Source organism: Suncus etruscus, chromosome 2 (assembly GCF_024139225.1).
Source record: "Suncus etruscus isolate mSunEtr1 chromosome 2, mSunEtr1.pri.cur, whole genome shotgun sequence".
Classification (NCBI taxonomy): domain Eukaryota; kingdom Metazoa; phylum Chordata; class Mammalia; order Eulipotyphla; family Soricidae; genus Suncus; species Suncus etruscus.
The window spans coordinates 165,787,565-165,814,088 of record NC_064849.1 but is presented as its reverse complement, the minus strand read 5'-3'; the positions used below and the strand labels follow the sequence as shown (position 1 = coordinate 165,814,088).

The window sequence follows — 26,524 nt, the reverse complement described above, 5'->3', positions numbered from 1 at the left end:
TGGCCCCTTGAATGAGCCTCTGGAAGAGCAGATTTTCTGGGCCCTTTTTGTCCCACTCCCAAGAGGTTTAGGAGATAGGACAGGAGACAAACACACATAGGCAGCAATCACAGTTTCTCAGTCAGGCCTGTTTATACTCTTAACAGCAGCTCACATTTATGGAGTCATTAAAATGTTCCAGGCGCTGTGCTAAGTGTAACCTCTAAGAAAACTCTCTAAGTGCTATCATTGTACTATTTTGCAAATTGTATTAGGTATGAATTTTGAGAAAGCAGGAATGGACTGAAATTATATTATTTAAAAAGTCTAACAGGAAGAAATCCTGAAACATAATTGCAGATTTTTAAAGCCTTTAAATATAATTACTCTCTAAGAAAAACAGTAAACTTTTATGTAAGTAAGTCATTTGTAGAACTGTATGAGATGTTTAAATCATAGTTTTCATAGTGACTATTACATTATGGCTATATTATTATTCAAACAATAGTTCACAAATAATTTGAATCTACCTTATTATATACAGAATTCCATCTATTGTATATAAGAGTAAAAAGTACATCCAATAATTTAGTCTTTCTCTAATGTCTTTTTCTAGGACCTTGGGGACAGAAAAATTGATTAAAGAAATAAAAACATTATTGCTTTAAAACTTCCTTCTGATTAGCAGTCAACTTCTGTCTTGAAAGAAAAGCTGCTGTTTCTAATCTTGCATTTTTATGTTATTAAATACTTTTTCTTCCAAAGAAGTTTAAGTAATGAATTCGATGTCCCTTATCTGAGATCTTATTAGAAGGCTGCATCTCTTAGGAAAGGTACGAAAAAAATCCATTTAAAATACCTGAAGTTGGGGCTGTAGCGGTGGCGCAAGCAATAGGGTGTTTGCTTTGCACATGCTAACCCTAGGACAAACTGCAGTTCAATCTCCCATCGTCCCATATGGTCCCCCAAGCCAGGAGAGATTTCTGAGTGCATAGCCAGGACATAGCCAGGAGTAAGCCCTGAGCGTCACTGGGTGTGACGCAAAACCCAAAAACCAACCCCCCCCAAAACAAAACCCAAAACAAAACCCAATAAACTGAAGTTGGAGTGATAATACAGCTAGTAGGGCACTTGCTTTGCACATGGTCAACCTGGGTTTGATGCCCAGCTCCCTTATGTTTCCTGAGCACAGAGTCAGGAAGCAGCCCTCGAGGACCTCTTCATGTACTATCTGGCCCTGTTCTCTGGATGTTTTAAAAAGCCTATTAATTTCTATATAAATTTTTATAAATTGTCACTTTCACTTTACTCTTCTCTGTACTTCTGAATAATTTTTATTTACATAAGGCAAAGAAGTAGAAATAATAGTATTCTTAAAAGTGCAACTTGTCTTTACTTAAGCCATGTACTTGTTTTTACTTAGGAAGATTGACATCCCAATAACAGCATGCCAGGCAAATGTTTTATGTGAATGAAACAGTAACAATTATCTTGAAATAGTGTGGCAATCTGCAATCAGGACATCAGTTAAGATAGGATATAAATATCCATTTGTTTCCAGAAAAGGCAAAAATGCAGCAACCTAAACAAATAATTTGAGGTAAATTGGTTCAATTCATCATATATAGGTAGACTATATAATTGAGTGATTCATTCTTTGATACTTTTTATCGTGTACACTAAATTATACTTGCAAACAGAAATAAAACAAATATTAATACTGTTATTTTAGTTTTTGATCATCTTCCAGTGCTTTCTCCTTAAAATGGGAAAAGAAAATATATGCAGCAACAGTAAAAGTCAAAGCTTTTACCAAAACAATAGCAAAAACAATTCCATTATAATCTTAATTTATAATTAGTAGAATTACATTACCATCATCTATCCGTAAAGAAAGCCAGCCAAAAAGATAACCTCACAGGTATCTGCTAGCTAGTTTAAGTTGAACATTTTTGGAGGTGTGGTGACCGCTTCAGGACACCAATTTCATAGTCCTCAGTGCTTAGAAGAATAGATTCTTCCTACTAGAGGAAGAACACTACTGTTCTTCATTTGATGGCTTTATCTGAATTCTTTCATAATTATCATTGTCAAGATTATATTCTAATTGCATTCATATGTGCTTCATTTAATTTTAAATAAAATAGCCTTAAATGGGAGTTTTGTATTTGTTTTAGAATTCTGAGAACAGCATCTTTTGAATAGAACAGACCAGCAAAGAATGGCTTGAGTAAGGATTAAAAAAGCAAAGGATTTATAGCAATATTTTAATAAGATATTTTTATATAATCATGGATTATAAAAATAGTTACCACAAAATGTAAGAAAAATATTACAAACCCTATAAAGTCACTGGAAGCTGAAAATTATATTCCTTCTGAAAGAACAGAAGTTTTTCCTGTCAAAACACCACTAAATCTTGTCTGGCAGAGTACTAAAATAAAGTTTACTAATAAAGAGGTCTAAAAATAGCTTGAGCTATTTTCACAATTTTAAGTTGAACAGCCTCAGGATAAGGGAACCGTTATTATCAATGAATTTCAAAAAAGTGTGAGATAGAAAGGTAACTTATTAATAAGCCACTTAAAATCTGCCTAGGCAATTTGCTACAACGTGGATGGAACTGGAAGATGCTATGTTAAATGAAGTGAACCAGAAAAAGGACAAACAAAATGATATCACTTATGTGAGGTATTTAGAATAACTGGATGAAAGAATGCAATGGTTTAAAAGAGTCAAGTATTACCTAGATCACCACTGGCTCCACAGAAGGGAGAAGGAAAGAAATAGACTGGAGGAGAAGGAAAGAAAGACACATGAAAAATAGTAGGGTTGGTTTAGGTGTCAAAGGGACATAGATTACATCAGTGGTGTTAAGGAATGAGACACCTAAATATCCAAACCACAGACTCAACAACACTGAAATCAGGAGATCTAAACAAACCTAAACAACAGAGAACATTGGAACATTGGTGGTGGGAAGTTAACACTGGTGGTGGGATTGGTGCTGGGACCACTGTATGTATAAAACTCAACTATGAACAACTTTAGAAAATGGTGTTCTAATAAAATAAAAAATGAAAAAAAAAAACTACCTACGTAGGGTTTAAGTATGTCTGTACTATTTGCAATTTCCTATTATTTTTATATTTCCACTATAGTTTAAAGAATATTTTGCCTAACCAATGGACTATTTCTAAAATTTCTTTTGTCCTGATAAGTGAAAATTTTATTATTCATTTACGTATTTTAGCTTTGATGTTGGTATACCTATCTTAAAGGGATTACTCTGGATCCAGGAACCATTTCTAGCAGGGTTTAGGGGACCATATTTGCTGGCGGGTGTGTGTGTGTGTGTGTGTGTGTGTAGAATCCCAGTAGACTGCATGCAAGGAACACTCTTTAACTCCAGTACTATTCTCCTTCCCTGGAAAATTTTTAACTGGGCAAATCTCCACTATCAAAGCTCTACAGAAATGAATGCCTAGTAAATGGCACCAACTACTGTTCTCTGTTGATTGCTCTAATCCAGTCTCAGAGGACAGAGCGTGGAAAACAGAAGGTTAAGTACATTTCTAAGTCAACTGTATTCTTTTTATTTTATTTTTATTAAAATTAATGTATTTACAAAGTCTTTCATAATTGGGTTTCAGACATAATGAATCAATGCCAATCCCACCACCAATATCAACCTTCTTTCATCAATGTTCCCCGAGTGCATCCCATACCCTTTACCTTCCCACCTCCCAAATGTCAGTATAATAGACACATTTAAAGTTTAGATGGTAGGTCTCTTGATTCCATTTTTGTTTACTTTGGCTTGGGTATTTAAATCTGTCCTTTTTTTTTTTTTTAAATCTCCACCAATGCACCAGAGATTGCTTGGCCCTTGGCACCCCATCTTTGCATATTTGTATTTCTCTTCCCCCAATCAGTTTCTTTCCTTCTACTTGTTATACTCTAGGATCAAGGGTGTTCAAGACAACTCCCATTTAGACCATTGCATTTCTTCATGCAGTTATTCTAAACACTACATATAAGTTAATAGTGTTCTAATGATCTGTTCACAGGCCAGAATTTCCAGTGGACCAAGAGTAATTAGAAAAATCTAAATATTCCATCTAGATTTGACTTAAAAATCCACAGTTTCCTAAATATATAAGATAATTATTAATCCACCTTCACTGTTTGGAACTTAATCCTTTGCTGCTTTATGGAATTGTTCTGAGCTGGGATTCAAGGATGCCGTACACAGCAATTGCAGGACAGAGGCAACTGGCCAGCCCTATACTATGGAATTGTGTGGGAAAGGAGATAAAGATAAGAACAGTAAAAGAGGGGGCCAGAGAGATAGCATGAAGGTAGGGTGTTTGCCTTGCCTGTAGAAGAATGGTGGTTCGAATCCTGGTCCCCAGAGCCTGCCAGGAGCAATTTCTGAGCATAGAGCCAGAAGTAACCCCTGAGCTCTGCCAAGTGTGACCCCCTACCCTCCCCCAAAGAACAGTAAAAGAGTCTTATCTCTACAATAAACAATCCCTCAAAATCAGCATTCATTACATGGTTTAATTTTTGCTTCAGAAAGACATAGAAAATAGAAAGTTAGTTGGTCATAAGCAATAAAATAGGGAAGATGGAATAGTAAAATTTTAGCTTTAATGCTTTTGTTTAGTTTCACAGATTTTACCATTAATTTGATCTAGGTTTGACTTAGCCTCTTACAAGTTATATAGCTTGTTCTAGAATAAAATGAAGGTAAATAACATCATTCTTAAATGCTTAGATGTCAGAGGTACATACCAAATAATAAGTGTTCAAGAAACCTCTCTGAGGAGAATGCTGGTACATTATCAGAAATGATATATCTATCAGAAATTATCAGAATTATCTATCAGAAATGATATAACTATGCTGTTGATTAAAACAGGGGCAGGTACTTAAATAATACAGCAGCACAAGAACAAATAATGAGAGCAAGTAAATATAGGAGGAAAGACAAAGGCTCTGGTATGGGTATCTGGAACTGACTCCATTTCCTTATTACATTAATGCACATCTGTCTAAACTTCTAGACAATGAATTTTGTGTGATAATTCTTTTACAATAAATCTCCTGTTACTCAAGTTAACAGGCAGGTTTTGTTTTTATATAATTCAATAGGCATTAAAAGAATAATGGTAGCAAATACTTTATATTCTTTACCATAAAATGTTTTTTGACCTTCTAAACTATAAATGTATCTACTGGAGCCGGAAAAAATATTATAGGAAAAATAAATAGGTAAATTTTCTTTTATAGTTCCTTTTTTACTTTTTCTCTTTTGTGGGAGGTTATATGCCATACTCAGTGATGCTCAGGGGAATCACTTTTGAGAGGGCATGAGGGACCACATGGAGTACCAGGATTAAGACAAACTGAGTGCATGCAAGGCAAGTACCTTACCCGTTAGGTCTGCAGCCTCAGTTTCTACGTAATATATGTTCAACATACAAGTCATAATCAAATAGCAAAGTAGCTTTAATGTATCAAATTTAATTGCCTGTTTTTGGTCTCCTCATTTCAAAGGACTTCATTCTGTATATTGAACAGTTTCAATTTTCTGAATGGAGTTTTATATAAGAGGAAACTTTTCTATCTGTAACTATAAATCATCTGTTTGCTGACCCTTGATACCAAATCTCTTACTTTTGTTTTCAAGGAGGAAGTTAGATACTTTGGTACTTTAACACAAGCTAAGATGCCAATTCTTAACAGGAGTTAAGAGATAAAAGATCTTTTCCATTACTGAAAATATTCATGTGACTAAGAAAAAGTCTCTTAAATAAAATGAATGCCAATCACATACTAGTAGGCAAACACTAAACTTTAATGAAAACACAAAAAGTTAATGTAGAAAAGAACCATATAATTTAAACATTTACTGACAAGCTGAGGAGATAATTCAGGGATTAAAGCTCAAGATGCTGATACAAGTTTGATTACTGGTACCAGAGTACCCCAAGAATTTCTGAGTGAGTTCTGATGGGCCCTGAATACTTCTATGATGAGCCAGGTATCAGCATCATGGCATCTTTGAGTCCTTGCATTTAACAGTCTGACTTGGTGGCAGATTTTTTTTCCAACAGTGGCCCCTAGCCTACCTAAGTCTTTAACTGACGCCAGTGTGTAGGCATAGGTAGGTATAGAAAGGCTGAAAATCACTGATGTACTTCCATGGTTATAATTCTGGATCATAAATCACTAACTGAGGTTTCAGTCCACAGACAAAAAGGTTGAGGAATGAAGTCCTAAGCAATGTATGGGACCCTACTCCAAAGAAATATCTAAACTAAAGTTATTGAGCAGTCATTGCTGTACTAGAGCAAAATTTGTTTAAGAGCTAAAAATAAAGTACAGCTTAACATACTCAAAATTGTAATCAAATGCTGAAACAAGAAAATCAGTATAAATGCTTAGTCAACTGAATTGATCACATTTATATGCTAATCTTGTGTTTTTAATTAACAGATAAAGCAGAAGGGGTATCTAAACAATAGTGTACAAAAATAGAAAAATAAATTTTCCACCTCTAATTAAATGGAGAAGCAATAACAAAGCATTGCTGCATTCAGCAACTACTCATTAAAAAGGCAACAGAAACACCTTTATAAAACTATATTTCACAGGGTTCAGCATCTTCTTCTGGTTTTACTCATAAAGAGTCCAAATGCTGAATGTAAGGTGAGCCATCACTCCATCTACCAACTGACCTCCTGTCCTGAATTTCCTAAAAGATCAGAAAAGGAGTATTTCTAAGGAAAGCAGTAGAATCCAATGGAGGTATCTGACAAGAAGATGCTAGAACAGAGGTCTCCCAATTTATTTAGCTTACTATCCAAACTTCCTCTTTTCATTTTTTTTATTTTTTTATTTGTAATCAGGGTTTCTGGGAGGGCTTGGAGACCACAGGGGTGAACTGGGGTTTGAATCCTTGTCAGAATCATGAAAAGCAAGAGCCTAATCCATTATATCACCTCTCTAGTTCCTTAAAGAACAACAAAAACAGATATCAGTTATGGTCCTCCTCCACCCCATATAGAAATTTCCCTCCTTTAAGCAAACACAAAAAGTGAATCCCAGTGATACTTGAAGCCACTACTACACTTCTTTTGATGCCAATCCCCACTTTGAAGTGTTATCTACTTTGAATACTATAATAATAATAATAATAATAATGTTGAATAATACTGCTCTAGATCTACACCAATGTACTTAAATTAAAAATAAAAGTCAAGTTTCATAGTATTCTAACAGTAACAATTAGCTATATTAAGTATTTTGTTGGGTTTACAACTCAATAGTATTTAGGGCTTAATTCTACATCTGCTTTAAGGGATCACTTCAGGCACTCTTGAGGGATCATATTGGGTACAGGAGAGTAAACTCAGATCAGCAGTGTGCAAGACCCAACTTACCTGCTGTACAATTGCTCTGTATTGTAAATAAAAATAGAGACCCCCAAACTTTATCAATGTACTTGACATACTATATAAAATACAAAGAAATTTCACATTATCTATAGAATAATCATAAAGAAAATACAATAGACTGTAAAAGTGAAATGCAAAATAACTAGTAATTCTCATTATAACAAGAAATAATTTAAGATGGAAATTTACCAAGTGTCAAGAGAAATCTCTTAAAAGAAAATTCAAGTACATTTTACAAAAGCAGGTTTTTTAAAAGCAATTACTTGTTTTCTTTTTATAGCTTTCATTTTATAGCTGTCAAACTTTTTCTGTAATGATATATTATATCTGCTACCTTAAAATAATTAAAATAACAAAAGTTAAAAACTTATCTCTCAAAAGTTAGGAGACTATTTTGAGGATAGCTAATTCTAAATATTTTCAAGTATGAAATTCCAGTGACATATAATGAGTAAGACAAAGAATAAAAAAGAGATAAAACTAAGAAGTTCCTATAGATTTAAAACAATAAAAATTGGTACTTTGATTTATAGTTCGTAAATGTACACGTATATATGAGAAATATCTTTGATATAAAATGGAAATGGATGCATTTATAACTTGAAAAACGAAAGAAAAATTTGATCACATTTTAGGTTATTTTAATTATTTTTCAAAAATATGGGCTTTACATGTATATTCTATAAACATAAGAGCACATAAATTGCAATTACTATATACATAGCTATAAATCAACTAACTCAATTGCAATTATGACTACTACCATAGAAATGTTTCCACAGGGGGGCCAGCGAGGTGGTGCTAGAGGTAAGGTAGCGCTTGCAAGCGCTAGCCAAGGAAAGATCGTGACTGCGGTTCGATCCCCCAGCGTCCCATATGGTCCCCCCAAGCCAGGGGCAATTTCTGAGCGCTTAGCCAGGAGTAACCACTGAGCATCAAATGGGTATGACCCGAAAAACTAAAGAAAACAAAAGAAAACAAAAAAAGAAATGTTTCCACAGAAAGAAATATGAGAACAATTTACATCTATAAAAAATTCAGTGCAAAGAATGACTTATTCTCTCAATATAATGTCATGTATAAGTCAGGTTCTCAAAAGTGTATTTGTGTAAGTTTCCAAAGGCTAGAAACAAAGAAATACAAATTCAGTCAGTATTCATGATGTACAAAGAAAACAGAGAATAGCATATCGTTAAGAAGTCAAGGGAAACTAGGTAGAAAAAAAGCTATGTTATTGCTAGAATATGGTTAGTAAGTAATGTCCATGTCAAAACAAAAGTATTTATGGAAATAGAGATGAAAAGAAAATATCCTATGCCATGTATGAGAATAAATTTGAAACTTGTGTATTAAATGTTTGTCTCAATATCATGGAAATATAAATAATGGATCACTAAATTTTGTCACTGATTCAGAAATTTTTCTAAAAAACATGACACTGAAAATCACTATTAGCTGCAACAAGATGATAATAAAGCATATTTATTTTATGTATTCTCAGTGATACTCACAAGAGGTTTAATTAGGAAACCTCATCATGAAAAATATAGACGTTTTGCCAGCACTATTTATTAACAATAACCAGAGTCTGGAAACAATCCAAGTACCTGAGACCAGATGAGGGAATAAAGAAACTATGGAATATTTATACAGGGGAATACTACAAAACTGCTAGGAAAAATGAAGTCAGGAATTTGCTAAAACATGAATGAACATGGGGAATATCATGCTGAGTACAAATCAGAGGCAAGGTACATAAAATGATCACACTCACTTGCAGACTATAAAAAAATAACATTAGAATTATACCCAAAGACAATAGAAATGAGACTGGTCTATGGTAGGAAGCTTGTCTCAAATGGTGGGGGTTTGGAGAGAGTTCAGTTGGGATAGAGAAGGAATTGCTATAATAAAATAAATATTCTGGAATGATCACTTTGGAGAAGAACTGAGTGCTGAAGGAAAGTAAAGTGCTATGTATGATACCCATCTCAATAACAGTATTACAAACCATGGTGCCTAAAAGGAGAAAAGGGGAGGGAGAAAAGTGAATGGTATAGATGTAGACTGGGGTGGGTGTGGGTGGAAAATTGGAAACACTGGTGACAGAAAATGAACACTGGTCAAGGGATGAATGCAGGAATTTTGTATCAAAATCAACCATCAACAACTTTTAAACTCTATCTCATGGTGATTCAATTAAAAATAAAAAGATGACCAGAAAATGGTGAAATATGTGATCAGGAAGGGATAACTTCCATAATATTTGTTTTGTTTTTGCCCTACAACAGGCTGTTCTCAGTGTTTACTCTTTACTCTTCCCAGGGATCACTCTGGCAGGATTTGCGGTATTATCTGTGGTACTGGGACTCAAACTCAAGTTTTTTAATGTGTAAGATCACAATGAGAAAATAACATTTCAAAATATAATTTTATGATCTGGCGATTGGGATAATTTTTGTTTGTTTTGGAGCCACAGCTGTTGAGGGTCAGGGTACCAAGGAGTGTACTAACATTAAATCCAGCTGGCCTAATGCCAGAAAAACATCCTACTTGCCAAGTAATTTCTCTCTGGTTCCTAAGATAAACATTTAAAACATACCTGCTATCTCTTATTTCGAATGGCATGATTTAGCTGATATGACTATTTTTTGTTTTGGGAACACACATGGATGTGCTGAGGCTTACTCTTTACTCTGAATTCAGGGGTCACCCCTGGTAGACTTTGGTGCTGGGGATTACACTTACAATTATTTAAAAAATGTTCATTTTCAAGAAAACAGTTATTATAAAAGAAGAAATTAAAATCTTTCCCAGATAGGATCAAAAGGAATCCCTGTCAAAATCTATTATGTCATTTGTTATTCATACAAAATAAAACAAAGATAATGGCAGTAGTTGTTCTATCTTAATAGTCAGAACGATTATCTAATGAATTATAAAATTTATAACTAAAGGATATGCAACTATTAATCATAATTTTGGCCACACCCTGTGACGCTCAGGTTTTTTTCTGGCTATGCACTCACAAATATCTTCTGGCTTGGGTGACCATATGGGACAAGGGGATCGAACCACAGTCAGTCCTGAGCTAGCATGTGCAAGGCAGATGCGGTATGTTTTGCACCGCTGCACTGGCCCCTACTAAATCATATTTAAAATGTAAGCTATAATTTTAATTCCAGAATAAAACTGAGTACTCAGTAAAGAAATTTTTGAGGATAAGTAAAATGTTTATTGCAATAAAATTCCAGGAATATTTGTAATGAAAGTAAATTTGTTCTAGTATAGCTACACTTTATACCACTGCACTAGAATCTTAAATCAAATACTTCAGGAAAAATATTAATTTAATATGAGGATAAATTTTGCCTCATATTAAAATCAACCATGTACAATGACTCTGCATCAACTTCCCACTTCATTTTACTTATATCTTTGTTATTATTTGGCAAAACCCCCGTCAATTCTGCATAGTATTATGAATTTCTATCGACAGCAGTGAAGAATACTCTCAGCTCCAAGTCACCAAAACCACAATCTAAAACATTAAGAGCAATTTAACACTCCTATTTGAATTTTTTTTAACTTTCATACATGTTTAGATCAAGTACATTTCTCTAAACTGATTCCTATAGCCAAGACTAGCTTAGTTAAGAGAGCTTCAGAAATCTCATGCAGGCAGCCTGACGCCCAGATAAGACTCCCTCACAATCAAAACCCCACTGAGGCTGAAAGGACTTAAACTCTGGGTGGGGTTCTTAGAAGATTCTAAGAGCGCTTAAAATAGATGTATGCAGGCCTTCGGATTCTTCCTCCGCAGTGGGGATACCTGCTGCATTTATGAATTGGTTATTCTGTAACATAGGTTTTGAAATAGCTAGTCATTCTTGACCAAAGCACTGCCATCAAATGTTTTGCTTTCTTGTTCTTTTCTTTATGCAATTGATTTGGAAAATGTATTGGAGTAGCACATAAAACCACCTTACTTGCCTATAAAACTAGCTGCGGAGATGACTAATTGTGATACTAATTGTATCATGTTACACTGTTAGTCATAATTATAATAAAACAAATTCTAACTAGTGGCTAAATCTTTTAACTGTATCTAGAGAGAAAACTAGAGTTATTATAAACCAAAGAGCTTCATAAGCTTTTCCCAGGCAAGCTCCCTTTTGTCCAAGAAGTGACTAAGAAATCGTACTATCAGGAATGCTACAGACTCATGTAAGTCACTCAAACATTTTACTTTTGCCAAATTGCTCAGAATCTTTACATTCAGTTATGTTATTACTTCTGTGGTAGAGTTTAAGAAGCAAGTCTGATAAATAAATAAATATAAATACCTAGAATACTTTTATATAAAATATGGAAACAAGCAAAACCCCTACAGTTTTATGAATAAAATTTATTTCTACATTATAGCAAAAAAATTAGTTCTCTAAAAGCCTATTCATACAACCAAAATGTGCTTTAAAAAATTCTACTTACCGGTGAATGCAATTTTTACTCTCGAGATATTCCATACCAGACACAGCATCTAATGAAAATTTCACCAGTTGTTTGAGTTTTATTTCATCCTTTTTTCTTCTCAGAAAAGAGAGAAAATCACCTCCTAATGAAATGAAAAGATGAACAATGATACATAAACATGATGAAAGTCTCATATAGAGCCTGCTAGAAACATGTGGCAAAAGGAACAGCATGGCATACTTATTGTTTAAATATATTTTTGAGGTAAGGATAAAAAAAATTAAAAAAGGATCACATTTTACTAGAAAGAAGAAATTATAAGCTTTCACATATATAGTTTAAGTACTTTTAGACCTTCCATAATATGAAAACTAAATAAATATTATGTGACTATCTCTAACAAATTTGTCTACCTAAATTTTTCCAAGAAATTTTATTCCTCTAATATAAAATATTATAGTTATAACATAATTTTATAAGTCTAATATAAAATGTTATATTTTTATATATACTTATATAAATTTACTTATAAAATTTATATAAATCTACACAATTATACATTATAAATAAAAATTTTAGAAAATTTTAAAAAAACTTGATATCTGATCAATAAGTCTATAAATAAATCTATACCATTGCCTTCCTTTTAAAATCACTATGTATTAATGTATTAATGTAACATTAAAGAATGTAATGGATATATATATAGCCTAATACCTCTACATGTAATTAGGATTCATTACAACCATCACCAGTTTCCATGTCAGGACATCACAGGAAGATTCCTCTATCGCTGCTGCCCTTTCCCTCCAGGAACCACCATAGTTTTCACAAAATTTAGGGATTGTTTTTGTATGTAGTGCCCACACACACATACATATATTTAATTTTGGCTTTGAGGCCAAATCCATTTATGCTCAGGGTTTGCTCTTGGCTCTACAATCAGGGAGGCTCAGGGGACTGTGTCTGATGCCAGGAATCAGACTCTAATGAGGCACATGAAACACAAGCACTCTACCTGCTGAACTATCATTCTGGCCCATGTGGGGCTCTTTTGAGATGCAATTGTAAGTATGGGTATTTCTTTTATTTACTTTCATGATTGTTTATCTAAGGAAATGAACAAGTTTTATGTGTACCAACTTGGTTTCCTGTCATTTCTAATATTTTTAGTGGTCTTTATCACAACAGTAATCAAAGCTTTTATAAAACATGTGCCCCTTTTCTTTTACCACTAAACTTAAAAGAATTCTCTGGGGTTGAGAGAGCTTAAACAGATTTCCCCCCAGATTTTCTCCATTCTTTGGAGGATGTGATAGTCCTCTCAGGAAGACTATGTATTTTGCCTTTGATTGTATCAATTCAGACTTTATAAGTATCTACCCTGGCCAAACCCCTGGTTGTACAATGCTCGTAAGTGAAGATTACATAGAAGTTTTGTCCTTTATTTACTGTGAATCTTTCTTTTCTCACTACTATGCTAAAAGCAGTAACAGCAGCAGCAGCAACAACAACAAAACCCTTGATAATGTTTCTCTTCTATCCACTGTATCTGTGATGTTGGTCTATTATATATTCCTCCACAGCATATGCTCATCATCCTTCCTCATACATATGCAGGAGTTTCCTGAAAAAACTACTAAATAAGTGTAGACTGCTATGTTAGTCTAATTCTACAAGGTACCAAATCAGATTCCCATTTTCTCGCTATTAAGTTTGCTCTCTAGGCCAGTGGTGGGCAACCTTTTTTTTTCAACTGAGCCAAATCTTGCCAAAATCACGATTCAATTTTATTTTGAGAGCCACATTTTTAAAACCGAAAATACATAGGATGGTACACTGTTTTTAGTTTCAATAAGTTTTTATTGAGAATATTCGCATGCAAGTATTCACATAGGTCAGGATAATACAAATAACACAACTAATAAAACAAAAACCTTACAATGATATTATTTATCAATAACATTAAATTCCGTAAAATTTGCCTTACAATGTGGAGAAAATTACATCCTGACAATGACTGACAAAGTCACAAACACTAATGTGAACATTGGCCTTGCATTTCCTTGGATAGTTTGAGTAAGTCAGGTTTGTATGTTATTGTTTTTAATTTTAGGCACGATTCCAGGTTCTCATTGATGAGACAATTTTTCAATTTACTCTTGATAAGATTCATGCTTGAAAATGATTGTTTGCATAAATATGTAGACCCGAACAAAGAAAGAACAGCAAACGCTAGCTTTTTTAGTTGATTATATAAGTCAGGAATACTATTCCAGGTGTTAACAATCAACATATCTTCCTTCTGCAGGTCTTTCAAAGCAGACCACTTGTGCTGTGAACTAAGTTCACATTTGTTTTTCTCCAATCTTCCTAAATTAGCACTAAGACGTTCAAATTTTGAGCTCCACAGTTCTTTGATTTTTAAATCCAGCAATTGCATTTCAAAGTTGTCAATGTCGATATTAAAGGGAGAAAAATTTAATTCCGTTACAGTGGCATCCAGAGGTTTTTTAACAAAGGCCAAGGTCACTTTGCTGTTTCAGAAGTCCTGAGACCTCTTGAGAAAAGCTTCCCTCATGTTTAAAAGTGCTGTTTTAGGGGCCGGGCGGTGGCGCTAGAGATAAGGTGCCTGCCTTGCCTGAGCTAGCCTAGGATGGACCGCGGTTCGATCCCCTGGCGTCCCGTATGGTCCCCCAAGCCAGGAGCGACTTCTGAGCGCATAGCCAGGAGTAACCCCTGAGCATTACCGGGTGTAGCCCAAAAACAAAAACAACAACAACAACAAAAAAAAACAACAAAAGTGCTGTTTTAAAATAGGTAATGTCAATGTCAGAATTATTTTCTTGGCGATGTTTCAACAGGCTTGGAAAGTGAATCAAAGTTTCTCTGTCAATATCATGAACAGAAACAGATCATTTGTTTTCAAACAAAATAACTTCTTCTAACATCGAAAAAATTGTGTTTCTTTTCCCCTTTGTTTATGATTAAGCTGATTTAGATATGAAGTAACATCCACCATGAAATAGAGTTTTGAATCCACTGATCGTTTGTTAATTCTGGATAGTGAACATCCTTCTCGAGGAAATATGCTTTGATTTCTGATAATAAGGAAGCAAAATGCTTCAAAATGTTTACTCTTGATAACCAAAGTGTGCTAAAAATTTGAAACCCTACAATATGGAGATGAAATAGGTAAAAGAGAAAAACCTTTTTAACAATCTTTAAAAGCAATAACAGTATTCCAGAGAAAAGTAGTGATTTCACTGAAAGGAAAAAAAAGATTATTGACACTTTAGTGTGTGCTGCAATAAACCAAACTAAAATACACACAAAAACAGCACTTTGTTAAAGGCATATGATATCATATTATAAAGGAATTATGATAGAGTGCCTGAAACATTTTAAAAATAATTTTTATTTAAGCATATTTGTTAGAAAATTATCCATACTTGAGTTTCAATCATAGAATGTACATCAACCTTCACCAGTGCACTTTCCCCACCACCATTGTCCCTTGTTTCCTTCCCCTTCACCCTCCTCTGCCTATGTCAAGGGCAGGCATTTTGCTATTTTCTCTCTAGCTCTCTTTTCTTTTATGACACTGAGGTTTGCAAAATTTCCTCTATGACACCGTGGTTTGCAATATTGTAAATTAAAGGGTACCATGCATGCCACTTATCCATTTTCAGCATCCAGTTCTTGTCCAGAGTGATAAGTTCTAACCATCAATGTCATAATGTACCTTTCTCTATTCTTACTGAACTCACCACTTTTTATGGCAAGCTTCCTATCATTAACTAGTCCTCCTGTCCCTCATCCCTATTTTCACTAGATATTATTACCATATTGCCATTTATTATTCTTATATGCCACAAATGATTATTCTGTGTCTACACCTTTCCTTCTCACTCATTTCACTCAGAATAAGAATCTGATGTGTTGATGTATGTATAGATGATGCACTGTGCATGGCTCAGTGTTTTTGTGTAGTCACAAAAAACAGAAGTTGCACACCCGTACATTGTATCCACGCATTGTATAATAGACTGAATTAAAAAAAACTCCCTGTTGAACTAAACTCTGTGACAGATGACACAGTAAAGGTAATTTGTGAAATTCACAATTGTGATCAAACCCAGGCTATTCACCACCCTGGGTGAGAGTGTGGATGCCCACTACTAGCATCTTCTCCATGAGGAAGTGAAGTGGCTGTTCAGGGGAAGGGTGCTCTCTCACCTTGTTGGCAAGAGGGAAGAAGTAGTGCAGTTCCTGTGAGAGCAGAACTCTGACTTTGTACAGCCCCAGTTGGACAAGGAATGGGTAGCTAAGCTTGTGTATTTGGCAGACATACTCTGCAGGGGAGTTTCACAAGTAGTTTTTACAGTGAGACATAAGATGGATATGCTCAAAAAAGAATCTGATTCTGGGATAGCTGTTTCTGAGGAGATATTGAAATGTTTCCACTGTTGCAAAAAATTTTCTGATTGCCACTTATATTATGCAGAAAGTCATAATCAATATGAAAAATAGCATTTTAGGGCATTACCTCACATCTTTAATCATGAGTACTCTGAACATGAGAATCCACAGAAAAGAAAACTCTGGGTTGAGAATTCCTTCATGGAAGATGCCCACTCTTGTGCAAAATAAAATATGTCTTTTAAGATCACTCCAGGCACTGTATTTCTAAACCCCACCCAACCTGGTCTGAAGAAGCAGGGTAGCAGAAAAGAAATTATAAACCAAGATAGCTAGGAAAGGATGATCAGGTTTCCATGGCCTTTTACCTAGTACTCTCTGCCTCAAGCCCAAAAAGCTAGAACACCTCTTTCTTTATTTAAACCAATTCCCAATACCAGGAGGCTTCAGGTCAAGAGAAAGAGACAAAAGTACATATTCAGTGGGCTTTTACATATCAAAGGAAGAGGTTTAAGAAAGGATGACCTTGAGGGAACACCTTTGTTTGGGGTTGATACTAGGTATCATATTACTCTTGGAGCCACTGCTGGGGCTGCACACAGGGTATGAACTGACAGAGGCTAGGAGCAGAGAGTCCTGACTCCTGGAGCAGCTGTCTGGCACACAGAAGAGCCACATTAAAAAGTGTAAAGAGCCACAGGTGGTTCAGGAGCCCAGGCTTGCGGACCACTGCTATAGGCTGTTGAGATATTTCCCAAGTCTGCTTGGCAATATGGCTCCAGGAATGATGTAATTCAGTGGTAGAGCACTTGCCTCACACATATGAAGTTTGGGGGAGGGGTTTAATCTCCCACAACTTCAAGTTAAATAAATGAAATAAAATTCAATGTTTAAGAAAAACTAGCTACATGTCAAGAGCTTAAAAGCCACATATTGGCAGTGACTACCATGTTAAACAGCATTCTTCTGAACTTGAATTATTCATTAAAAGTTATGATTTGGTTATTTTTGATAGTATAGATATCTCAAAAGCATGAATTTTAGATTAGATTAGAATGAATGTACTATAAAACAGTCTGGAAACACCTATTAGTATACTAGTATTTTCTCTTTCTATCAGGTAACAGACTTTAGAAGCCAGAATTCTGAAAGCAGAAACTGCATTTCACTTCTTTATATGCTTTCTATTTAAGGCTAACTTAAATAAAAAACTTCTAGAGGCGAAGACTTACATATTTTTCTTGAATTAGAATACTTATAAAATAAAAACCTATCTACCTTTTAATGTTCTTTTTTCATCTAAATCATTTTCCCTTATCCATAAATCACATGTCACACAAACATGTGTAGATCATTTATAAAAATATGTAAGACAGACTTAATATGTTAATATCACAAAATTTAACTTGATATATTATTTTAGCAAGAATACAAAATATATTCAATTGCTTAGCAACAATATTAAAATAGTTCCAATCAAGGTAAATTGTCCAAAGAAAATATTTTGTAAACAACAAAATGATCTACTTATCAACTCTGTAGTACTAAAAAAGCCTATTAAAATAGATTTCAAATCAATATTTAGTTCAATTTATTACATGGATCATTCACATAGATGATATTCAGTAGAACTCTTAAATTATCTATCTCAGAACATGTATTTTACTTTTGAAACTACATTTTTTTTGAAACTACATATTTTTAAATAGTAAAGTTAAAGTATATAATAAGAAACTTAAATGTTCTGTGGAATCCTGATATTAATTCCTTCCCATTCTAAATTCACACTCAGGACGTTTTAACCTGTTATTGCTTTTAAAGAACATATTCTTTTATAGATTTTTTTTTTACGTTACCTACTCTTACCTGGCCTGACTCTAAAATCTGTTAGAAGTCAGTATATGTTGTCCAGTCCTGTGATTTTATTAACCACAATAATGTACTAAATTGTGCATACAGTTAAGTAGGAAGCAGCGGTGCCATGATAATGTTCTGGCTGAATGAGTGAACATTATCCTATTTACCTGTTTCGGCAGGAGACCACACTCCCTCATGGATTCTATGGGTAACAGGGCCTAAGATCCATAAGGCAAGAGAACTACCAAATGAGCCACATTCCAAACCCCTCTCCTTCTTATAACTAGCCAATGAACACACTTTCATTTTCCATTTATTGTTTGTGAGCTCACTTTCTTAAGAACTACACTTTTCATGTTATTAAATGCTAAATTCATGTGTAGAAAAATATGGCATTGCAGCTCTTATGAACTGCATCTAAAAGATAACACAAAATTATTAATATCTTTATTTAAACACCTTGATTACAAATATGATTTCAGTTGTGTTTCATTCAAGTAAGAACACCTTCCTTCACAGGGCAGCATTCCCATCATCAATGTCCCTAATCTCCCTCCTCCCCACCCCACCCCCACCTATTCTCTAGACAGACTTTCTGCTTCCCTCATTCATTCACATTGCTATGATAGTTCTCAATGTAGTTACTTCTCTAACAGCACTCACCACTCTTTGTGGTGAGCTTCATGTTGTGAGCTGGACCTTCCAGCCCTCCTTTCTTTTGTTTCTAAGAATTATTGCAAAAATGTTTTTATTTTTTTTAAAACCCATAGATGAGACTATGCTGCGTCTATCTCCCTCTGGCTTAATTCACTCAGCATAATAGATTATTTGTACATCTATGTATAGGAAAATTTCATGACTTCACCTCTCCTGACGATTGCATAATATTCCATTGTGTATATGTACCACCTTTTCTTTAGCCATTCATCTGTTGAAGGGCATATTGGTTGTTTCCAGAGTCTGGCTATGGTAAATAGTGCTGCAATAAATATAGGTGTGAGGAAGTGATTTTTGTATAGTATTTTTAAGTTCCTAGGGTACATCCCTAGGAGTGGTATAGCTGGATCATATTGGAGCTCAATTTCCAGGCTTTGGAGGAATCTTCATATCGCTTTCCATAAAGGTTGGACAAGACAGCATTCCCACCAGTGTGAATAATAGTTATTATTTGTACAGGTCCTTAACATCTTTGGTCAAGTTGACTCCAAAATATTTGAGTTTATGTGACAGTAATGTGGATTGGGTTGTTTTCATAAAGTCCATTCTTCCCTATCTTTATTGATGTACAAAAAGGCCACTGATTTATGCTTGTTAATTTTGTAGCCTGCCACATTGCTATATGAATCTATTGTCTCAAGAAGCTTTTTGGTAGAGTCTTTAGGGTTTTCTTTTTTTAATTTTGTGCCCCCATTCACAATACAAACTAGGCAAAGGGCCTGGTATGAGGTGTATATGGGGAGCATTTACTGTACTTCCTCTTTCTATAAAGTCAGTGTAAAGAACATAGCCTGTGGTAAGTATTGGGAGGCCTTATCTTTTCTCTTTTTTTTTGATTTATATATATATATTTATATATATAAACCCTTCACCAGTACAACATTCCCATCACCAATATCCCAAGTGTCCTTCCTCCCCACCCCACACTGGCCTGTACTACAGACAGATTTCCTTTAGGGTTTTCTAGGTAGAGTATCATGTCATCTGCAAACAGGAGAGCTTGACTTCTTCATTTCCTATCTGGATTCCCTTGATATCCTTTTCTTGCCTAATCACTATAGCAAGTACTTCCAGTACTATGTTGAATACGAGTGGCGAGAGACGACAGCCTTGTCTTGTACCAGAATTTTAGAGGGAAGCCTTTTAGTTTTTCTCCATTGAGGATAATATTTTCCACTGGCTTGTGGTAGATGACCTTGACTAGATTGAGAAAGTTTCTTTCATTCCTGAGAGATTTATCAAGAATGAGTGTTGGACTTTCTCAAATGCTTTCTCCCAGTCTATTGATATGATCATGTGCTTTTCTTATTTTTCTTGTTGTTGATGTTGTGCATTATGTTGATAGATTTATGGATGTTAAACCATCCTTGCATTCCTGTGATGAAACCTGCTTGATCATAGTGAATGATCTTCTTGATGGGTACTGAAAAATTATTCGCCAGGATTTTGTTGAGGATCTTTGAATCTGTGTTCATCAGGGATATTGGCCTATAATTTTCTTTTTTGGCAGCATCTCTGTGTGGTTTTGTTATCACGGTGATGTTGGCTTCAAAAAAGCTTTTTGGAAGTGTTCCTGTTTTTTCAATAGTGAATGATCTTCTTGATGAGGCATTGGAACCTATTCACCAGGATTTTGTTGAGAATCTGTGCATCTGGGGTCATCAGGAATACTGGCCTATAATAATTCTTTTTTTGGCAGCATCTCTGTCTGGTTTTGGTATCAGGGTGATGTTGGCTTCATAAAAGCTATTTGAAAGTGTTCCTGTTTTTTCAATTTCATGGAAGAACCTAGCAGGATTGGTAGTAATTCCTCTTGAAAGCTTTGAAATAATTCATTAGTAAATCCATCAGGGCCTGGGCTTTTGTTTTGGGGCAGACATTTGATTACCATTTTAATTTCCGTAATAGTGATGGGGATGTTTAAATATGCTATATCCTCCTTATTCAACCATGGAGGTTATAAGAGTCCAAGAATTTATCCATTTCTTTAAGGTTCTCATGTTTAGTGGCATAGAATTTCTCAACATAGTCTGTGATTACCCTTTGAATCTCTGCAATTTCTGTAGTGATCTCCCCCTTTTCTTTTTTCTTTTTTATTATTAGGTCACACCCAGCAGCGCTCAGGCAGAGCTCATTGCTCTGGCTCTATGCTCAGAAATCGCTCCTGGCAGGCTTGGGGAACCATATGTACAGGATGCCGGGATTGGAACCACAGTCCTTCTGCATGCAAGGCAAACACATTACCTCCATGTTATCTCTCCGGCCCCAACACTTTTTCATTTCTGATATGGGTTATCAAGTTTCTCTGTCTTTCATTCATTGTTAGTTTTGCCAATGGTTTATCCATCTTGTTTTTTTCTTCAAAGAACCATCTTTTGCTTTCATTGCTCTTTTGGATCAATTTTGGGTTTCCACTTCATTGATTTCCACTGTAAGCTTTGAAATTTCCTTCTGTATACCTATTTTTGATTCCTTTTGTTGATTATTTTTTTTAATTTTATAAGCTGCATTATTAAACTATTTTGGTATGCCCCTCTTCCTTCCTGATGTGTGCTTGCAAAGCTATAAATTTTTGTTTCAGTACCACTTTTGCTGTGTCCTATAGATTCTGATAGTTTGTGTCTTCATTGTCATTTGTTTGCAGGAAAATTAAGCTTTCCTCTTTGATTTCATTTCAGTAATAGGCTGTTTAATATCCAATAGCTAAAGTTTTTCTTCTGTGTCCCTTTGTAGCTCACATGTAATTTCACAGCCTGTGGTCAGCGAAGGTAGCCTGCAAAATTTCTATGCTCTTGATTTTATGGAGGTATGTTTTATGTGTTAGCATGTGGTCTATCCTGGAGAATGACTCATGTACATTGGAGAAGACTGTGTATCCAGGTTTCTGAGGATGGAGTGTCCTATATATATCTACTAGGCCTCTATCTTCCATTTCTCTTTTCAAGGCTAGTATATTTTTGTTGGGTTTCAGTCTGGTTGACCTATCAAGTGTTGACAGGGCCATGTTGAGGTCTTCCAAAATTATTGTGTTATTACTGATGTCCTCTTTCAAATTTGTCAATAATTGTATTAGATATTTTGCTGGTCTCTCATTGAATGCATATATGTTTAGTAGTGTTAGTAGTTTGATGCTCCTTTGAATGTAATTTCCCATGTTGATCTTGCTGCCTTCAGTATTCTATCTCTATCTGTGGAATTCATCATTGTGACCAGGCTGTGTCTTGGGGTGTTTTTCTTTGGGTCTCTTTTAGCTGGTACTCTTCGGGAATGCAGGATTTGATTGCATGCAATCTTTAGTTCTGGGAGCTTCTATGTGATGATGTCTTTGCCTGTTCCTTCTTCCTGGGGATCCCCTTCCTGGGCCTCTAGGACTACAATGATTCTTATGTTGCTTCTGTTGAGTTTATCAAAGATGCTGTAGGGAAGTGAGGCCTTTAATAAGAACTAATTAAGATTACGTACAGAACTAGAACTAGCTGTAACCTGGGACAAGAACAAGTATAAAAAATCCTGAAGCAATACTCTCCAGAGTATAGCACACAGAACTAAAGTTATTATACTTAAACACACAAACAAAAAAACCAATTCAGACTGGTACAGAAACATTCCCATGGGCACAACATTGATAATTATCATTATGTAAATCATTGAAGAATGGAACACCAATCAATAAAATATTCTTGGGGCAGAAGTGATATCACAGCGGTAGGGTTTTTGCCTTGCACATGGCTGATCCTGGATGGACCTGGGTTCAATCTCCAGCATCCCTTATGATCCCCTAAGTTAGAAGCAATTTCTGAGCACATAGCTAGGAGTAACCCCTGAGAGTCACTCAGTGTGGCCCCAAAATCTTAAATATTCAATGTGAAGTTACATAAAATATATGACTTTCTTCTTTTAATTGCCTTGTAATTTTATTAAGTATTAATTTAAAGAGCCACTTAGAAGTATGCTATACACAATAATCATGTACTTGGCAGATATATGATTAAATTTACAAATATATATGTGTACATACAGCTTAAAGTCCTTGATATGACTTTAATATTAAAGTTATTAATATTAAATTAATAATATTAAATTAGGGATCTTGGTGCTCAAAGAGAACAAAATAAGTTAATAAGTTTCCTATTATAATTCTACTTTGATATGACATTTCTGTCTGGGTAGAATGGAACTAAAACCAAGATAAGATATATTACTTTCTAGAATTATTTAACAGTGATGAAAAAATTAATGTTTTCTTTCAGGTTTGGTTTAATGGAAACGTGAGCATAACATGAAGAAAATAACCTAAATATGAAGAAAGACTGATCTAGCTTTAATAACTAAGTGGTCTTTGGTAAACTTCGTAATTTATATGAACTCTAAAGAAATAGTTACTTTGTTCTCAAAATGGATTTGAGATCTAAAATACACCCCTATGTAGGATGAAGAGATAAAAAAGTGGGTAGAAAGTTTACCTTGCAAGTAGCCAACTAGGGTCCAATCCCCAGTACCTTATATGGCCCCCTGAGTCCCACAAGGAGTGATCCCCCAGTATAGACCCAGGAGTAAGTCGTGAGTACTGCCAGGTATGGCCACAAAACGAACTAAATAAAATGATAAGATATGTCTCTAGGCATGTACCTCGCACATAACACATATAATCACATTGCTTGCAATAACATTGATGTTATTTTTTATTTTTTGGGTCATAGCTTGTGGAGCTGAGATATGACTCCAAATTCATACTGGGCTTGGAGCACCATGTAGGAAACCAGAAATACAACTCTGGCTAACTGTGTGCAAGGCAAGTGCCCTTCCTGCTGTACTTTAATCCACACCCTGTTTATGTTATTTTATAATAAGAAAGCGTTCGTGTAGGAATTGCTGTTTATTTCTTAATATCCATCTCCTTTATTGACATAAAATATCTAAAGAAGACAGAAATCCCAGTTGAAAAAGCTTTCACTTCACTATGAAAACAAGTGGTTCTAGGTTGGTTTAATCCAAACTGAAGTCTAGTAACTTACCCAAGTTATTCAGGGATAGGCAATAGCTTTCTTCAGAATACTGACACAGAAAATGCAAAAAGAATGAAAGAAACTTTGATTTTGGTAAAAAAGTATCAGGAAAGAAATTTTCTCTGCAGTACAAAATATAGAAAAGAGCATATGGGCCAGAGAGATAGTATGGAGGTAATGTATTTGCCTTGCATGCAGAAGGACGGTGGTTCAAATCCTGGCATCTCATATGGTCCCCTGAGCCTGCTAGGAGCGATTTCTGAGAATAGAACCAGGAGCAACCCCTGAGTGTTGTTAGGTATGACCCAGAAACCAAAAATAAAAAAGAGCACATATCACTGATGTACATTGATCATGAAGATATAGTTACAGAAAGTGGAAAATAATGAAGGCACATAATATGATCACAGAAAGTGATCACAAAAAGACGAGTTTTCAGTGACTGAATCAATGAAGAGTATTTTCCTGCTACATGTTTTAGGTAAGCAATCAAATAAAATCTCCATAATACATCTCAATATTAGCATTCTGATGATATCTAGTGGATAAAATAGTACCTATATCAGAATATTACATGATTAGTTAAAAATACATGTTAAATTCCAGATCTAATAGAAATAAATAAAAGTTCTAGTTATTGTTTGCACTCAATAGTTAGAGAAAATAGACTCAAGTTTTGGCAGCTCTTTCTCTAAGGTTTCTATTACTTCATAAAGTGGATATTTGATCTTACTTGTTCTTTCAATATTAATGGGATTCTAAAGAACTGATCACATTAAGCATAAACTCAAGAGAAATCATTATGTAAACAAGAATATTAAACTATCAATTTGTTGTTGGAAAAAAGGGATTATGAAGGCGATATAACTAAAGACTGCTCATCATTAAATTATGTCAGTATCTTAATTTATCTTTTTATAATTTCAAAGTTCATTAAATTAAATGATAAAAGTCCCTAGGGATGTATAAAACATGTAATTTATTACTCTTGTATTTATGATATTAATTTGTGGCTTGTAAGCTTGTTTCCACATGTTAACCTATATATAAAACTAGGGCAGTAACCAAAACAATGATAAAATTTTAGGCTTCCTTAAGTCACAGTTCAAAGCTTTTATTTAAAAAACATTGGGCTGGAGAGATAGTATGCAGGTAGGGCCTTTGCCTTGTATGCAGAAGGACAGTGGTTCGAATCCCAGCATCCCATATGGTCCCTTGAGCCTGCCAGGAGCGATTTCTGAGCGTAGAGCCAGGAGTAACCCCTGAGCACAGTCGGGTGTGACCCCAAAATAAAAAAAAATAAAAAAAAATCACGCGTGTTCTTTAACCTGCAGTTATGAATTAATATGGTTAGAAACCCAATAAAAATGAGGAACTTTTTTTCCATTTTTATCATATACTGAATACTGATTCAATTTATTCCACTAAATAAAAACTGGAAACAAGAGATAAGCCAAGATAGTGAAAAAAGGATCAATGAGAACAACAAAGCGGGGAATACCATTAGAAGTCTGACACTAGAGTATATTGTTACACAGCAAAGATAGATCGTACAAAGAAGATCAGGCAAGAGAATGCTCTACTTGTCAATCTAGGTGATGGAGGCTTTTATTAAACATTCATAGAAATCCTGATTGCATTTCCTTCGTTTTAAAGAAGCACTTACCTCAATAGCTTGCTAACCGATATAATGGGATTCAAGTTGGCCAAATGAAAGCTGAGTGTGTGGTTTTCCCAATTTGACTTCATTCCTGACATTATCTTTTCAGATGAGGCTCTGTCATACCTATGTCATACCTACACTAACACTGCCTAATACTAGGAGTCTTTTACATTTTCCCTTGTAGATGATCTTTAAGACCCTAACTCTATAGCAGGTATGCTTATAGAAGTATAAACATACTTCTGATGCTTATAGAAAAAAAAGTACTTTTTAGTACTTTTTGCAGTATTTTTTGTAGTACTTTTAACTTACTAGACTAAGTCAGGAGTCTTAGCTACAATTTTGCCAAACATTTTAATAAATATTTATGTACTGTACATTGCTACTACCTATAATCTTGAATGCACACAATAAAACTGTAAATTGCACAATGCTGTTCAACATATTTATAGACATGTTTAAACTTGCACAACAAAAAATACACTCAATGGAACATATTTTTCTTTTCTAAATCTAGCCTCATTATATGATAGTAAGGATATATGGGTTAGCCTCTACAAAAAATAATATGTAAGAACTCTCAAGAAATTAATAGAATTGGTATATAATCCAGAAATTCCACCATTATGTATCCAAGGACCACAAAAACACTGATTTATCTGTTTATTGTCAGCAGGTCAAGGATTGATCCCTGGAACCACATGGCTCTCTGAGAAACACTGGGATAATCTCCTAACATAAGGACAAGAGTATCCCTGAGCAATGCTGGGTATTAAACCCCAAACTAAAGCTAAACTAAAACAAAGCTGCTCACTACAATATATTATACAATATATTCCTGGTAAATACAGGTCAGGGCATGGAATTCTTAGCATATTAAGTAAAAGTAAGAAAGTTGGGGCCTGTGAGGTGGCGCTAGAGGTAAGGTGTCTGCCTTGCAA

At 34.7% G+C, this 26,524-nt stretch overlaps 1 protein-coding gene and 1 non-coding gene across 2 annotated transcripts in view; both read right to left on the bottom strand.

The window, feature by feature from the left end:
- Window positions 1-26,524, bottom strand: part of FER (FER tyrosine kinase) — a 430,623-nt gene that overhangs the window by 77,960 nt on the left and 326,139 nt on the right. Inside the window, exon 17 of the mRNA XM_049769126.1 lies at window positions 11,937-12,060. Within this exon, the coding sequence (XP_049625083.1) occupies window positions 11,937-12,060 (124 nt within the window). The remainder of the gene's footprint in view (window positions 1-11,936; window positions 12,061-26,524) is intronic.
- On the bottom strand, window positions 19,595-19,727 carry LOC126002644 (small nucleolar RNA SNORA51). The gene has a single exon (XR_007493325.1). It is a non-coding gene; the product is annotated as a small nucleolar RNA SNORA51 (small nucleolar RNA).